The following is a 16355-nucleotide window of genomic DNA, read 5'->3' as shown; positions in this document are numbered from 1 at the left end:
GCCTTAAAATTCACTGATTTGTCTTCAGCTGACAAACGGCAAGTTACGCAAACTGCACCACTAAAAAAAAATAATCTCAAAACAAACTTCCCAGTCTTATCAGAAAAGCTTTAGGAAAAAGTTTAAAATAGAAAAATGCATGTTTCCATACTCTAAATTCTCTGGCAGCAGCTCAGAAGGTTAAGTCATGTTTACTCTCCTTCCTGGAAAAGCACCCCTCGCTCTCCCCCTAATGTCAGCACTGCCTGTGCTGGGAGCACAGCCCAGCTGAGTCAGCTCAGCCCATGTTGGGCAGGGCACAGAGGCACCTAATGAAGTGGAAACTAATTGAGCTTTCTCTTTTTCATGGGGATGCTGTATCCAGCATGAGGTTTTCCAGGAGTACCTCCAGGTTTTTGTTTTGTTTTGGAAGTGCTGGTTGAACTACAGGGCATAGTTCAGGAATCCTGGTGGTTTATTTTGGTTTTCAAGGCCCAAAACACAAAGGAGTCTTCATAAATCACAAACGCAAGGCAAAGATCCTTGCAGGGAATCAGGGCTTCACTTTCAGATGGTGAAATGCATATTTTACAGGTATGTATACACACAAAAGTGTAAATAATGTTTTTATAGTGAACTGTGCCATTAAACAATTCACATTCTAAGCTTCTCATGTGTACAGTGAAGCCTGAATCCAGTGTAAGGAAGACTCAACATCCCACCACTGAACTCAACCACAGAGCACCTGGAGATTCCCTCAGGTCATGGTAGAAAGGAACTTTCCCAGACTGAAATTCCTGGACAAGAATGAAAAGAAACTTGAAGACAGTCCTCAACTCCATCAAAATGTGATTTACACCAGAATAATCCCAGAGCAAAGAAAGTGCTGCCTTATGCAAGATGATCTTGTATTTATTCTTGCATTATAACCAAAAAGGTTTTGAAGCAATTCAAAATTTCAGGCCCAAGTTTCACTGTGAGACCCAGAGAGAAACTTTCTGAAAGTAGGATTTATAACTTTTGCTTATTCCTCTGGAAAAAGAAAATCCCATTTACATGAAGTTCTGGATTTACAGATTAAAAATATAGAAAATAACTAAAATGGGTGGTACCAGGAATCAGAATGGTGCCATTTCCACCTAGAATAAACAACTCTCCTCTGGATAAACAGAAATAACCTGTGCTCTTGAACCAAGAACATGGAGGCAGATTAACAATTAGGGTTTATGTCCCTTACTCTTTAATCTGCAAATTAAACCCAATGAGGAAACAGAAGAGAAATACAAGGAATACAATAGAGTTGATCGATCATACAAAATCTCAGCAATTCTACTTTACATTTAATATGCCACCACATTATTTTCCTTCCAGAGTTTTTCCTGGACAAGGTGCTGGAGGACTTGGAGAAGGTACACAAAGGCATCCAGGGGAGTATTTTTATTAATGCTTCAGGAAATGAAGCGGATGATCCCATGTCACTAAAAAACAAAACAAAAACAAACCGAAGCAATCTTCCAAAAAAATTATTCCAGTCTATAAACAGCAGCTTAAATGTTTGTGTCACCCAGAACAAAACAGTTCCATAAAACATCTCAAAAAGCAGACCTGTAAAAAAAGGGAAAGAGAAGAAAGACAAAAGAAAGGCGCAGCATGAAGTAATTTCAGACAACCAGTTTTGTGAGAGCTTTAATGGCACAAAATGTTTATAAGCTACAACTTATACATGTAAACTGTATATAATGTTACAAAGTGCTAACTAATTTATGAAGAATGCATAATCACTTTGGCTCAGTTAACTCCAATATTTCAACAAATGTCAATTAAAAATTTGAATTTCTAACAATCTTCAGCTTTCACTTTTGAAAACAGTAAGTAAATATGCATTTGCTGCAGTTAGGTCAGCCTGCATCTTTAATGTGCGAGTTTATGCATTTTTTCTTGATCCTATTTACAAGTCTAGGCCAGTTTTCACTGAATGTAAGAAAAATGAAGCCTACACTTTTTTTCCAAAACTGTAAACAGGTATAAAGCTTTTTAAACAACATTTATCTTAACAAAACTTCAACTCTCAATAACTGAAACCCCTTTGTGAATGATACAACACTCTATTCCTGTTCATTGTAAAAGTGGAAGTTGCAGATTTTCCTCCAAAGCTTAGAATAGGGTCTCAATAAATACTGCATTGTGTCCCAGCCAGTGTTCCAGTGACCACGGGGCATTCCTCAGCTCTGGGTTTCACAGGTTTTACTCCAAGTGTCATTAGTGCTCTTGATACTCCAGCCACAAGTTAGCACTGTTATTTATCAGACATTCTGAAGAATTACCTTTTAATTTAGAAAGGTGTCATTTACTGGGTTTTCCTCTTTAAAAAGTATTCCCTACTAAGTAAAAATCTCTTTTTCCACTACTCCAATTTCATACAAAACAAGGTGCTGTGTTAGAAGTGAAAGTGGTCCAGCCTTTCTCCTGTCCCCTCAGATTTTAGCACAGTAAAATGAAGTATTTGATGCTCTCTAAAACACCCTTCACCAGTTCCCCTGCCCGCCCCCAGCTCTGGGTGAAACCCAATATCCACACCCAAAACAAACCCGCACTTGTGGGCAGCTCAAGTGCCACTAAGTATTCTCAACTAAAAGGAAAAAAAAGCAGATTACTCAAGCAGATTTGTTGCTCACCCTGAAAGCATTCTCTGACAGTATTCAGAAGTAGAGAATGAAAATAAATACAGTTTAGCAGTGGATTCATACTTAACTTTTTCACTTCCTGGGAGCTAACTGAAGTTTTTTTAACCCAAATCTCAGCTGGGATTTAGCTTCTATGCATCAACTGGTTCATGCAATCACTGCTCTATCAAATAATCAACTTTATAAAGTCTGATGCAAGCAAACAATCATAGGTAGCTGTTTTCTCCAAATGGCTGACTAGATTTTCTTATTTTCTACAAGTCAGCCAACTAAAGTTTTTATTTAAATGAGATTTTTGCTAGTCTAAAAATTAGCATTGGTTCCCTAAATACTTAGTATTAAAGTCTATACCATATATATATATATATATTCATATATATATATATATATATATAAAAAAGGAGTATTCTATCTTTCAGAGTTCATGCTACATGTTCTGAAATCCAATAAAATATATTTAGGGACAAGCCTGTCCCAATGCTTTGTAACAATTTGGTACTAAAGCTTCACATTTTGAAAAGAAGTGTCACTGAAGGAGGACAAGGCTTAATGTTCCCTAAGATAAAAGTTCAACAGCATCAGTAAGAAATCTACCCTAACATGAGACATCACAAGTGACTTTCAGGTTCCAAGTATCCCCAAAAAGGAGATTGTACAGTAAACAATGAGAGAGAAGAATATTGAAAATTCATTTGCAGAAGACATTTCAGAGCTTTTACAACTTGTGAACCTTTATGCACCTGCAAGATTGTCCCCCTTAAGGATTAGCCAAACGCTTTTCCTGCTGAAATTGCTGGATCTTCAGAGATGTAAATGGGTCCACCACAAACAGAATAATTTCCTTTTAAACAGAGCCTACCTACACTACAGCTGCTGGGTTTTTCCTTAATTTAGAACTACTGTGAAAAGGAAAATTTCACACTGAAAATTTTCCCTTAAGAAAACAGGTAAAGAAAAAAAAGCTTCTTCGCATGCAAACAATGCAATTTTTCTAATATTTCCTAGGTATCAGACAGGTTTTCCTACAAGGAATAAGGAGCTGACTTCATAGAAAAGACAAGATTACAACAATTACCTAGTATTAAAATATGCTGATGGATTTAGTTATCCTACTTTAAAATTTATGCAGTCTTTGCCTCCTGCAATTCAAATGGTGTATATGTTACCCAATGCAAGGGGCCGAGTAAATTCCCCCCGAGAGCTGATTTAAACTGGATCTTTATTGCCAGTGATTTCTCAGTTTATTCCACAACCAGCTTCTTTTTTACAAAAGAAAAACTCTTTCCCACTTCAATCAGTAATTTCCTTCCAAAGAGACTGTTTTATCACCACCATGCAGTCAACACTTAGATCATGCACAACTGCAACTGAAGTCAGGTTGCACTAAGGAGGCAACAGCATCACTGATAAAATTAAACTTGCTGGTGGCATTTTGCATTGAGAGAAGCCCTTGCAACATAGAGACAGTTGTAAACTCCATCCAGCAACTCTGACGTGTCTTGCAGGCCAAGAGGCAGGGGAATGGGAGAGAGGGAAAGAATGTGGATAGCCAAACACCTCAACAGAGTTCCAACACAATACTGAATTCCAGAGTTAGCAAAAACCTGGATATGGAAGGAAAGGGTGAAGTCAGGGTCATGCTTAAAATGGTCTCAAGTCAAATGTACTAAATGAGACAGTAACACCTTCACAGGTCACATGGGGTCCAGGTTTGCACTCCATGGGTTCAATAAGTGCTGGCTGAAGGTGTGGTCAGGCGTTTCCCAATGTAGATGCTGAAATAAAAAGTATAAGGATAACAGATTGCACAGGAATATTCCCTGCTTTCCCACAGTCCCCACACACCCAGCTGCTCTAATCCCTCTCTCAAGTCTGAGATCCATCCACAGACTTCACTTCTCTTCTATGAAACTACTTCCAGTGAGGTTTTGCATTAGCCTGGAAGAATCCATGCTCTCAGTACTCACCCAAAGTGGGTTTGCCTCCAGTGCCAGCTCATCTGAAAACCCCAATCCAAAAGCTTTTGTGTTTTGAGTACCTGACACAGCAACTCTCCCAGACAACTGAGGTAAAACATACCAAGTGCTGCCTATAGGGAGGGGGGTGAGCTTTAAGACTCTGAGCATTGAGGATCTATGCAAACACTGACCACAAGCAAGATTTAAATCATTGCAGAAATGCACAATTCTGCTGTAGTACAAATATTTCACAGTATTTCCTCACATATTCTATCCTCATTTATTTCAAAGTTTAGAAGAATTTAAAGAGACACTTAAACTACATCCACTAAACCAAACACAAAGCTAAATAAAACCGTGTTTTGAGTCCATGCCTTTGCCTCATCCCAGAATTTAGGGTGGATAAACAGAAGGTAGGGATTTAGGCAAAGTGAGAGATTATGTTGGATTACACAGGCAATGAAAACACTGCTGAGCAGAGACACAGCTGATCTTGCAGGACACATCCAATTTTTCATCTCTTTCTCTAAGTACTCAAACTTTGACTTTCAGTAACACCACAATGCAGCATTAAACTGGAAATTACAGGGTTTGTGCCACACACACCACCTCAGCATCATTATTTGTACGGTGTAGTTTCATATTGGTCAGTAGAAGTTATTTTCCATCTATTCTAATTTTCCCCTTATAACCTGAAGCATTTAAATAGAAGGCACATAATCAAATTGCACATGTTACAATTGCAAAGGTCATTTGCTAACTCATCCATGCATATTCAATATAACTTGATTTATTCTAGAAATAAAGCACATTAAAGGCTGCAAAGTTCTAACTGCTGCAACGTTTTCCTGCTTTTGTAAAAGTACACCAAGTCTGAGTGATGAGCAAAAATCATTACTCAGAAAAAGTCCTTTTCAGCAGGACCTGACATTCAAGCAAAGTGGAAAGGCAAAAGCTGAAGTGAGAATTAGGTTAATACTTACCCTAGTCCCAGAGCCAAAACATGAGATATGAACAGAGATGGAATGAAAACCTTAAGAAATTCTGCAGAGAAAATGCCACCTTTTTTCATTGCTCCACTTTTTCTCATACTTAGAGACACTGAACGTTTAGGATGTCTGAAATGGAATTCCCTGGAAGAAGAGGGGGAGGGGGGAAAAATTCAACAAGACTTTTTTGTTTCTTTCCCTTTTTTTTTTTTTTTGCACACAAATGCACAGATCTCTGTAGGAACATTTGTTTTGTTTTTTTAAGTACAAAGAGCTAGAGATCAGAGCCCGAGATCCCTTACACAGAGTAAGGAATCAAAGATATTAAGAGGAGGGATTGTGCAGAGACCACTTACACAGACAGTATAGACACAAAGGGAGCAGGAGCTGCAGAGAGAGGTAGGTCCGAGAGAGGGAATTTCAGGATGTGATTTGTTAGCAAGAGGCCTCATTTTTTGTTCCAAACACAGATACAGAAGTCTGCCAGATTTAGACAGCATCCTCTATTTTAATAAAAATGCTTTGCATTCAAGGATCTCAAGGTTTCCCCTTCCGTGGATGAACATTACATATTTTACATAGAAAGAAAAAAAGGTACAGAGAATTTAGGAGACTTGCTCAACACTCTTCCATTCAATAAGCCAAGACTAAATCTCATGAATCCCAGCTCCAAGTACCCAGCTCTCCCACTAATTATAATTTTATCAAGAAGCCTGGCAATCAGCTTGCTGTGGCTTTGTATTACCTTCAAGTCATTCTGTTGCTATTTTGATTTTCATACTTCATTGTTTTGACCTTTTTAGCCTCCCCACAGAGAAATCAATCTCTTCCTAAGATGAACTTATTTTGATTGTGAGACTGTGATAATCTTTTCCTTCATCTATTCATTAAAATATATCAATATTCATTAAAAACACGGAGTTTAACTCACTTGGGAGGAATGTTTTCAGGCCTACTTGACCAGTCTGACACCCAGTCTGCACTTTTCTTCAAAACTTCCAATTCTTTCTCTCCTTCTACTGCTTCTTCTTCGGACTGAAACACAAAGGGGACGAGCCTTGTAACACACAATTAGCTGCTCCTCAGGGTGTTAAATTGAGAGTGACAACAACTGTGGTGACATGATAAGCACCAAATGGTGGCACCTGATAAACGAGTAAGTGTTCTTGGACTGCTGATTATTTCAAAGAGATTTGATTTTGCCAGCAGAAGTCAGGAAACCACAAATTCTACTACTGTAGCCAGGATTTCCACATTATTGCAAGCTATTTGTTTTTTTAACTAACAAAAACAAACGATTATTTTAATCCTAAATGTAATAAACCAGAACTGTGCAAAAAATATTTACAAATGGAAAAAACCATTAGGTTGATGGCATTCCATTTAAAGCCCACAAAACGTGACTAAAAGCATGGCAAGTCAAATAAAATGGTTTCAAAACCGTATTTTGACTTTTTAAAGGTGTTATTAATAATTTAAAATTTACAGTACTTGCAACTAGTAGCTTCTACTGGGTGAATCCCAGATGCAAGAGGCAAAAGCAAGCACTCACTCTAACTGTATATAAAGATTTAACTTCACATCAATAGAGGCAAATGTTACCATATAAGAAAAGAAATAAATTAGGAAGAGTAGAGAACACCACTGACTTTAACTCCTACTTAGTATTAAACCAATCTCCTGAGTGACTCTTATTAAAGTAAGATAAGCCACTTACAACATTAAGTGGAACCACAGCAAACCCAGAGGTAATCAAATAGCACAGTCACAAGTGAGATGCAGAGCTCACCAACACCTTCATTCAGACCCTTTTGGCTCTCAGGGCAGAACTGCAACAGTCCCAGGTCTTTGACAAAATTAAATGCAAGGTTTCATTCTTCCAGGAATGCTTTTTATTTATACTGCTGAAGACAGCAAATTTTATGAAATTATCAAACTAAGAGTTCAGCATTAGTCTCCTCTCAGTTTGTGTTACGGAGATTACTCACTGTCATGTGAGTGTCTGCACAGCAATCACTGAGCAGCCTGAAATCTTGTGCAGAAATATGAACATTTTAAACCCAGCTTTGACACCCAGTGCCAGCAGGGTTACACAGTAACATGACTGCTAGGAAAGAAGCAATTCTCAACTGTACAGATGGAGACTCATTTTTCCCTCACTCCAACATTATTAATCTCCAAGTCAAATTTCAATTAATAGAGAATATAAGTCTTTTGACATCACAAAGAGCATGTTCTACACCTCAAGCCTAAATCAAATATCCATAACTTACAAATGTATATTTTAAAAGTTAAGGAAGAAAATACCTGAGAACTACTGTCTTTACTTGTGTGCATTTCCACATCAAAAGTTATCTGTCCATCATCTTGAGGTGACGGGCTAAAGAAAAATTGATATAATAATGTCATTTTGTCAACTAAAGAATCATCAGTGTAGGTAAATCTCAGCTGAATTATTTCCTCATGTACTTTTGGACATTATTCAGCTGAGTTACAGGCTGCACCACCCTTCAGATCCCAAATACCAGCACTACAAAGTCTTCCCAACCCCCCTGCCGTTTCAATTTTTTTAGAATTTATAATCCTACCTTTCTCGACAGAGTTCACAGTTGCTCCCTAGAGCAAAGAAAGCACTGCCCAAAAGTTCAGCTGCTACAGAAAAGATGCAATTCCCTTTATTCTTGTAGAGAACACTACCAGTACTGTGAATTACATGGTTTTGTATCATTACAAGTGGAAGCATCACACAGTTACCACGAGCCAGCAGCTATTCCAAATACTGGAGCACAACAGACTTGTCCCTGACAAAAAGCTCTACCCATCCACAGGACAAAATGGGCCATAAATCACAGCAGAGTAGCCAACACTCCTTTACCTGTCACAGTGGGAACTACCTCTTGAACTGCTCTGTCCTGACTCGTGCTGAGCATCCAGGAGGATTTTCTCCATGTCTCCGTTGTGGATGGAGGAGGAGGATGGCACGTGCTCCAGGCCCCCGTTCTTGCCGTTGCTGTTGTCGTTGCCGTTGCCGTTCATCTGCAGCTCCACCCAGGAACCTGTAGGGCAGCCACACGTCACACCATGGACACCCCAGCCCTGCACACACCTTCAGTTTATCAACTGCACCCAGAGGCAAACACCAGCATGCTGGGCTCAGATAACACACACTGACCTGAGAGCGCTCAGAAACACGGGACAGAGACAACAGCCACAGGATTCTTCTTCTTCTTTCACCAACACAGACACCCCTAAAAGCTGTGCTGCTGCTCCCTAACTCTGGAGCTGGTCAATAAGATGTCTCCTTTCTCCCCAACTATTAATACTTTAATCAGCCACATCTCTCTGCACTTTGTGAACTACACATCGCTCCATTACACCTCATCCTGTTCTACATTCCTTTCTCAAACAGAATTTTCATTCCTATGCCCCTACTACAAAACTGCCTCCTGTGCAGCTTTATATTCTCCTTTCCTTTACTTCCAAAGGCCTTGGATCAATCCCCAATTTTTCTATACATAAGGCAGCCTGCCATTCTCAGGTCTCCTTCAGCTTGCTTTGGCCTGACACAAACATCTCTCATAAAGCTCCAATTTACTGTTTTCCCCCCATTGTTTGGTAGTTTTACCAATGCACTAAGATCCAACAAAGAGCAAGAGTGTACTCTACATGACAAGAGCAGCCTGCTAAAAAGTTCACACCCAGTGTAGATAAAGAGAGGATTTTTATTTTAAAATGTATTTCACTTCTATTTTATGCGCAGATTAACCAAATATGAGAGTGTATGTTCTGATACATTCTTTAGTGATATGTTTCAACTGGTGACATGTAGAGATACATGTCACCACAACTCCTCTGTAATTTAGTTTATTCCACCTGAAGGTAGGAGCTTTCAGGGTTCTTTTTGTATTTGGTTAACTATTTTTAAAAGTTTGGACATCTTCCCCCAGGATGTAAAAATATCCAAGTAAGAAAAGCAAGCCTGAAGCTACAAATACAACATTTTGAGCATTATTTGTACAAGTCCAACATTTTAACACTGATTTTTGTTTTCTGAAATGCACCTGGGAGTGCCTGCACTTATTTTTTGTAGCATGGTTTTGTCTCTGGGAGCTCCATCAGTGACACAGGAAGGGATGTTTAATAATGAGCCTGTTTCCAACTTAATTTGATGAAGAGTTCTCCTTTAGCACCAATTATTCACGATGCCATGACAGTGATGTCCATGGAAGCATCATGCTCTGGTGGTTCCCAGCCTGGTCTCCCCAGGCTGGATTCACAAACAGGGAATTTTGGGAGTGCACAGGCACCTGCTCAGGACAGCACATGAGGCTTTTCAGACAAGCAGGTGTTAACTGGGAAGAGGCAGCTTTGCTCAGTCAGCATCAGACAGAGCCTGTGTCATTCCAGATTGGTGATGATTGCTGGTGTCTCAATTCCTAAATAAAATGGCCAAACTCTAAGAGCTTCATCAGAAAGGTTGTTCTGCCTTGCACAAGAGACCACACCTGCAAAAAAGCAGGTGGCAAATGCAATTAGCAAGTGGTCAAAAGTCAGGTAAAAGAGCTTTATATTCCCCAACAACCACCTTTGGCTATTGGAAAAATCAGGATCTGCAAAGCATCTAGGATCAAAAAAATCAGCAGAGGACAAAAGCATGATGGGATGTGTTCCTCTGACACTAGAACACCCAGAGGATGGTGATCAGATCTCCTTACTCTGACACACAGCTCTAAATCCACTGTCACAAATAAAGTTTTTACTCATTTACCTCGGGCTGACAAATTCTGTGTTTATCTAAAACACACTGGGGCCGTAGTAAGAAGAAATCCCAGATTTTCCTGTGAGTAAAGAGTCCCTGGGAGCTGAGTAGGAGTTGACATGAGGAGCAGCACGTTCCCAGCTGACCTCACCGGGAATGACTCAAAATACATTAAGGAAGCATAATCTGCCATCAAGCTCGTGCACGCTGCCCACTCCCACCAGCACTCACAACCGCTTCGGGACAGGGAGCAGGGAACATCACAGGGTTCCAAGACTGATTAGAGGGACATAAATCTCTGTTTCTTTAAAGAGATGGACAGGAATGTATTGGAGAATAAACTGCCCAAATAACAGAGAATGGGGCTTGCCCCGAGCTTTTTTGTACATTAATCACCTGCCTGAGAACTTTTACTTTCACATATTTCTACTTGACAGTAAAATAGGAAATGTGGCAGAATGAAGAGCGGTAGAATTAAGAGTAATACAATTAAGAAATGTGGCAGCATCTCCTCCCTTCACAAATCACGTAACACACACTCTTTGGAGAAAAAAAACACAAACAATTGTTCACGCCAATGGTATTTTTCTCCAAAATTGTTTGAATTTTGGCTTTGCTCTATAGTTAATTATTTCACTATGAATTTATATACACCGACTTCAATTCTATGTTTTTCCATGACTTGGTGAACTGTTTAAACAGCAGGGGTTAAACACGTTGGGAAGACTGGTCTCTTTTTGTTTATTCCCTCTGATTTCAGCTCAGTACATGAAGTGGAGATATCAAAGGCAATATATTAATTAAATACCTGTACACATTTTATAGATATAAAAATACTCCAAGCTACTACCAACTCAGTTGCTCACAAGTAGTCTGAGACATGATCAACCTGAATTAACTAATAAATATCACTTTTACAATGAAGTACAACATTAACAACAAAAAAAAAAAAAAAAAAGAAGAGGGAAAGGAAAAGAAAGTCAACCAGACTCCCACAATGGTAATTATTAAGCAGATTTTCCATGACAGAACTAGATGGGCTCTTGCCTAAGGTGGGATCTTTTTTTGTCAATATGTAACAGAGCTTTATAATAATTAAAATATAGGAAGCATCTAGAATTCCCAAAGCAAGCAACTTGGGTTTTTTATCTCTTTGAACCCAATAAAGCACAGGTTACCAGTTTTATTCCCAGCTCTTCTGCCTTCCAAGTGCTAAGGGAATCTTTGAATAAAAGGCCCTAAACACGCACAAAAATATCACACAGAACACCATGAAAAGGTGTCTCAGCTCATTAGCCTGAAAAGTTCACTGAGAAGCTGAGAGAATGGCAGAAAAGGCACCTCTCTCACCGAAGCATTGTGCAGGGGCTGAACATCTAAAAGCACCACTGAGTCTGTGGGGAACCGACTGGGTGCATTTGTTTTGTTGCTGGAGCACAGTGTCAAACATTTCCTCTCCTACCTCGTGCTCAGCTCCTCCAGCAATCACCGAGCTGGGTGAGCCTCTACGAGCAGCATGACCCCCGTGGGCAGATCCACCCCTGGCTTACAGAGCTCCCAGCTCTTGTCGCCCCTATCACCAGCAGATTAATGAGTCCCAGAGTTACCACCTTGCCAGAAATTAAAAATAAATTATACAGACATCAAATATGGCCATTTCTGAAGTAAGCATCGAGTCAGGCACCCAGCACGTTACAACTTTAACAGCCTAATTGTTATTGAAGTATAACAGGCCTGAATAATTTGCCAAGATTATTGACTCAGGTAATATTGTTTAAGGTGCCACGACTATCACACGATGGAGTGTTACCACATCACAATAGCAGCGTTATGAAAAGGACACAGTTTATTCTTCCTTTCATACAATTTCCATTGAGTTATGGAAAAGCAACAATAACGAGTTTATTTTGTGGTCAGCTAAACTACATCGTAAACCACGGAGGTTACAGTTAATCATTAATGCAATTTATTCACCTCTCCTATCTTTAAAATTTAGAGATGAAAAGACATTCCGAAGGAGCTGTTTATAACGAAGGGAAAGCATTGGCCAAGTAAGTACCAGAGCCTACATGATGTGCCTTACTAGTGTTATCCCAGGAACAAAAGGATGCAGCAAAGCAGCTGACAGAGATGCCGGATATAGAGGGAAATAGCTCACGTCAGTGCTATTGACTCAGCCACTGAATAAACTCATTCCCACAGCCACGCTCCTCCCCCTACCCCGCTGTATCCCATCGTCGCTGTTCGGGTAAACTCCGTGTAACCACGCAACGAGCTCGGGCCGTTCCTCGGGGGACTCGATCGCCCTCAGCCCCCTGCGAAAGGAGGCGGGTCGGGTCCCGCCAGGCGCAGCACTCTCAGGGCACCCGGAGCCCGTTTTCTCCAGCCCGGTAGTGCCGCGCGGCCCCCGGGCTCTCCCGGCCGCTCCCGCTGCCAGCCGGCCCCTCACGGTCCCCGCCAGGCCATTTATACCCGCTCCGCCCCGGCCATTGGCCCCCGGCGGCTCGCGCGCCGCGTCCTACGCCAATGGCGGCCCGGAGCGGCGCCAGGGGGTCGCGGCCCCCGCGGCCCCTTCAGGGCCCCCCGCGCCATTCCCCGCCCGCGCGGCCGCACTCACTGTTGAGGCCGGGCTCGCCGTGCGTCCCGTCCGCCGGCGGGTTGTTGTTGTTGTTGTGCTGCGGCTGTTCCTGAGGGCTGGACATGGCGACAGCGGCGCGGCTGAGGCGACTGAGGAGCCGCTGGGGCAAAAACAACAAACCCGGACTCCGTTCCGGGCCCGGCCGCCCCGCCCCGCCCCGCCCCGTCGCGCTGCGCAGGCGCGGCACGCGCTGCTCCCGCCCTCTGCCTCCATGGCGCGACCCGCGCCCGCGCACGTCCCGCGCGTGCGCAGGGCGGGGGCTGAGGGAGCGGGAGCGGCGCAGCGGGGAGGGGACGCGGGGAAAGGGAGCGATACAGGGACAGGGAGCGGGACCGGGAGTGACAGAGGGACCGGGAGCGACTCGGGGAGGGGGAGCGACACGGGGAGGGGGAGCGACAGAGGGACAGGGAGCGACACAGGGACCGGGAGTGACAGAAGGATAGGGAGAGACACAGGGACCGGGAGTGACACGGCCCGTCAGGCTGGGAGAGCCCTCCCAGAGCACCGAGCCCGGGCAGTGCCCGATCGCCACCTTGTCCCCTCTGAGTGCCAATCCAGGGATGGGCGCTCCAACCCTCCCGGGGCAGTGCCAAGCCCTGAGCCCCCTTTCCATGGGGAAATTCCTGCAGTGCCCACCCTGAGCTGCCCTGGCCCAGCCTGAGGCCGTTCCCTCTGCTCCTGTCCCTGTTCCCTGGAGCACAGCCCGGCCCCCCCGGCTGTGCCCTCCTGGCAGGAGCTGTGCAGAGCCACAAGGGCCCCCCCCGCCCCCCGACTGCTTTTCATCTCGTTCTTTTCATTCTGTTTTGACATCACTTCAATGTCAAGATTTATTTGGAGGCCTAGACTCTTTTTGATGTAATTTTGTGACTTCAGTCTCATGTCTCTTACATGCCTATCTATATTTATAAGCATTTTGCTTACCAAAAGTTGTAAAGGAGCCTTTTACACCATAAAGTCCTCTCATCAAGAGCCACAAGAATATAAATTGTGGTTTTTTCATTACTCTACTCACTGAAGGAGTTCAGTAACAGCAACACTATCAGAGTGAAGCCACGCAGACACAACTCCAGTAGTGTTCTTTGTTTTCTCCCCATTACAAATGTGAAAAAATCACTTATTTCTGTGTCAGTTTTTTTTAGCTAGAGAAAAAGCTTGTATGCACAAGTGTCACAATCATCCTATAGCTGTTGTAAGTATTTTTTGTCTTCTATTCATCTACACTAATGTTGGAGGTTTGAAATCTGCCTTTTGTAACACCAACACTTCTCCTGAATTTGACTGCAGGCCTTGCATGACTGTACCAAATATCTGACCCTGTGGAACATCTGGATGGCTCTGGGATAGCACTGGGAGAGAATTAGCTACATTAGTAGTAAAAAGAAAGCGGCAATTGAATTAATTTGATAAAACATCTGTTTACAGGTGGAGGGGCTGAAGAAACATTTGAGATTGAAATCAGAACAATGAGCTACTTGTGATTTTGAATAAAAAACCTGCCTAGGTAACCTAAGCCTACTTTGCAACCCTCAAATCACAGGCTAGCATGAGCATTTGTCACCACCCTCATTCAGGAAGCGTTTGCCACAACACTTGTGGCATTAATATTTATCAGTCAAGTGGGACTATTAAAATTTCTGAGTCAGAAATAAATTGATCAAGATTATAGAGTGAGTCAATGCAGAGCCAGAAATAGCATTCACAAGGCCTGACTTTCAGCCCTGTGCTCAAACCACTCCACAGGTTCCTTGAGGCACTTGAATGATGTAATTAATGTTTGTAATTTGAGTCCTTGGATGGAAAATGCTGTGACAATGGTAGCGTTGGATGGACGCAAAACCACATATTAATAGAAGAGAAACAGTGGCCACAGATTCCTGGGAAAAGATTTTTGTACTGGAGTGCAATACAAAGGTTTTTCTTCCAGGAAAAAAACCAAAACCTTTAAGTCAATTGAAATCAAACAGGTAACAAGACCTGTGCCAAGATAATCCTGCTGGGATTATCTCATGGTTCCAAGGTATTCTAAATGCTTGAAACAAGTACAGAAGGAGAGCTCTGTCTGCCCCTGGATCCCTGGAAGTGTCCAGGACCACGTTGGATGGGGCTTGGAGCACCCTGGGACAGTGAAAAGTGTCCCTGCCCCTGGTAGGGGATGGCACTGGATGGGATTTAAGGTCCTTTCCAACCCAAAACATTGCACGATTCTCAAGTCTAAAACATGCCATGATTATTTTTATTTTGTTTGTTTAGTATTTCAGTTCCCCAAAGCTGAAAAAGTGCCCTTTCCTGAGCTGGACACACCCAGCATCCTCCCCGCACAAGGGCTCTTCGCCCTGCACGCCTCGGCTGAACTCTTTGTACTGCACTAATCCACCCTGGAAACGCTTTTATAGTGTTTCATATTTAGCAACAACTGATCGCTGTTGATTCCGGAGGTGACTTCGAGGGACAGTGACCACACCTCGCCGCGACCGCTCGCGGTTCCGAAGCCTGCACCTCTTTACGGTAACGTTTGCCTCCTAGTGGAGAGCCCTGGCTCAGAAAAGCGTTATTAAAACCAGCCAGGGCTGTTTTCCTCTTTGCAAAGGTTGAGACTGTTAAGATTGGAGGGTAAAATTCACTGTGTAGAGAAATCGAATTCACAGTTTTTATTCTCGCAGCTGTGAAACAAACATTTGTTTTAGTCCACCGCTCATCTTTACAAGCCCAAACCAAGTTAAATAAGATGTTTGCTGCAGGCAAACAAACAGCTCCAGACACCCACAGTCAATACACAGCAGCCTCACTCCCAGCACACCTCGATCCAAGTCCTTCCCTTTACAAGAGCCAATTCCATGGGAAAGGGCAAAAGGAGGCACCTTTTATTCAATAAAAGGAGTGTTTGATGGGAGCCAGGATGTTTTACACCTCTACAGCCCGAGGGGAAGAGCAGCACACAGGAAATTGCTTCCCAGCTCTGCTGTGCCTAAGAGGATGACAATAAAAATCTCTATTAAAATTGGTATTCCATCATCCATAGCCTCTCTACAGGAGGGGAAATCCCACAGATTTTTGCTTGTCAGCACCACCTGAGCTTTTTCCAATCAGGCTGATAATAAAAGGATCTGCAGTTAAGCAATAAATGATCCTGTCCTCCCTGAACAGAGCAGTAGGGGAGCAGGTGCTGCTGCATATCCAGCGTGTTTTCCACGCAGCAGCCACATCCTAGCAGGCAAGTGACAAAGGACTTGAGGCACAGGGCTCTCCTGCACCTGGGCATTGTGTCAGCTGGATAAACACCTCGCTCTGAACAGTAACCGGTGGCACGAGTGACACTGCTGCTGTCACATTGTAGATACAAATGACCTA

At 42.6% G+C, this 16355-nt stretch overlaps 1 protein-coding gene across 2 annotated transcripts; it reads right to left on the bottom strand.

Moving 5' to 3' along the window:
• Positions 1–1189: 1189 nt before the first annotated feature.
• On the bottom strand, positions 1190–13161 carry BNIP3L (BCL2 interacting protein 3 like). 2 transcript variants are annotated; one of them, XM_066567239.1, is made up of 7 exons: positions 12987–13161; positions 8486–8666; positions 7918–7990; positions 6542–6645; positions 5605–5754; positions 4347–4438; positions 1190–1584 (listed from the first exon to the last, which is right to left on the bottom strand). In XM_066567239.1, exons 1-6 carry the CDS (start codon positions 13069–13071, stop codon positions 4390–4392), a joined length of 642 nt encoding a protein of 213 aa, XP_066423336.1. In that variant the 5' UTR covers positions 13072–13161; the 3' UTR covers positions 1190–1584; positions 4347–4389. The 2 variants fall into 2 exon arrangements, with proteins under 2 accessions (XP_066423336.1, XP_066423335.1); XM_066567238.1 differs by having other exon boundaries at positions 1190–4438.
• Between the last annotated feature and the right edge of the window lie 3194 nt (positions 13162–16355).

The sequence above is a fragment of the Molothrus aeneus genome, chromosome 29 (assembly GCF_037042795.1).
Source record: "Molothrus aeneus isolate 106 chromosome 29, BPBGC_Maene_1.0, whole genome shotgun sequence".
Taxonomy (NCBI): domain Eukaryota; kingdom Metazoa; phylum Chordata; class Aves; order Passeriformes; family Icteridae; genus Molothrus; species Molothrus aeneus.
Note: the sequence above shows the minus strand (reverse complement) of the source record. Positions and strands in the feature narration are given on the sequence as shown.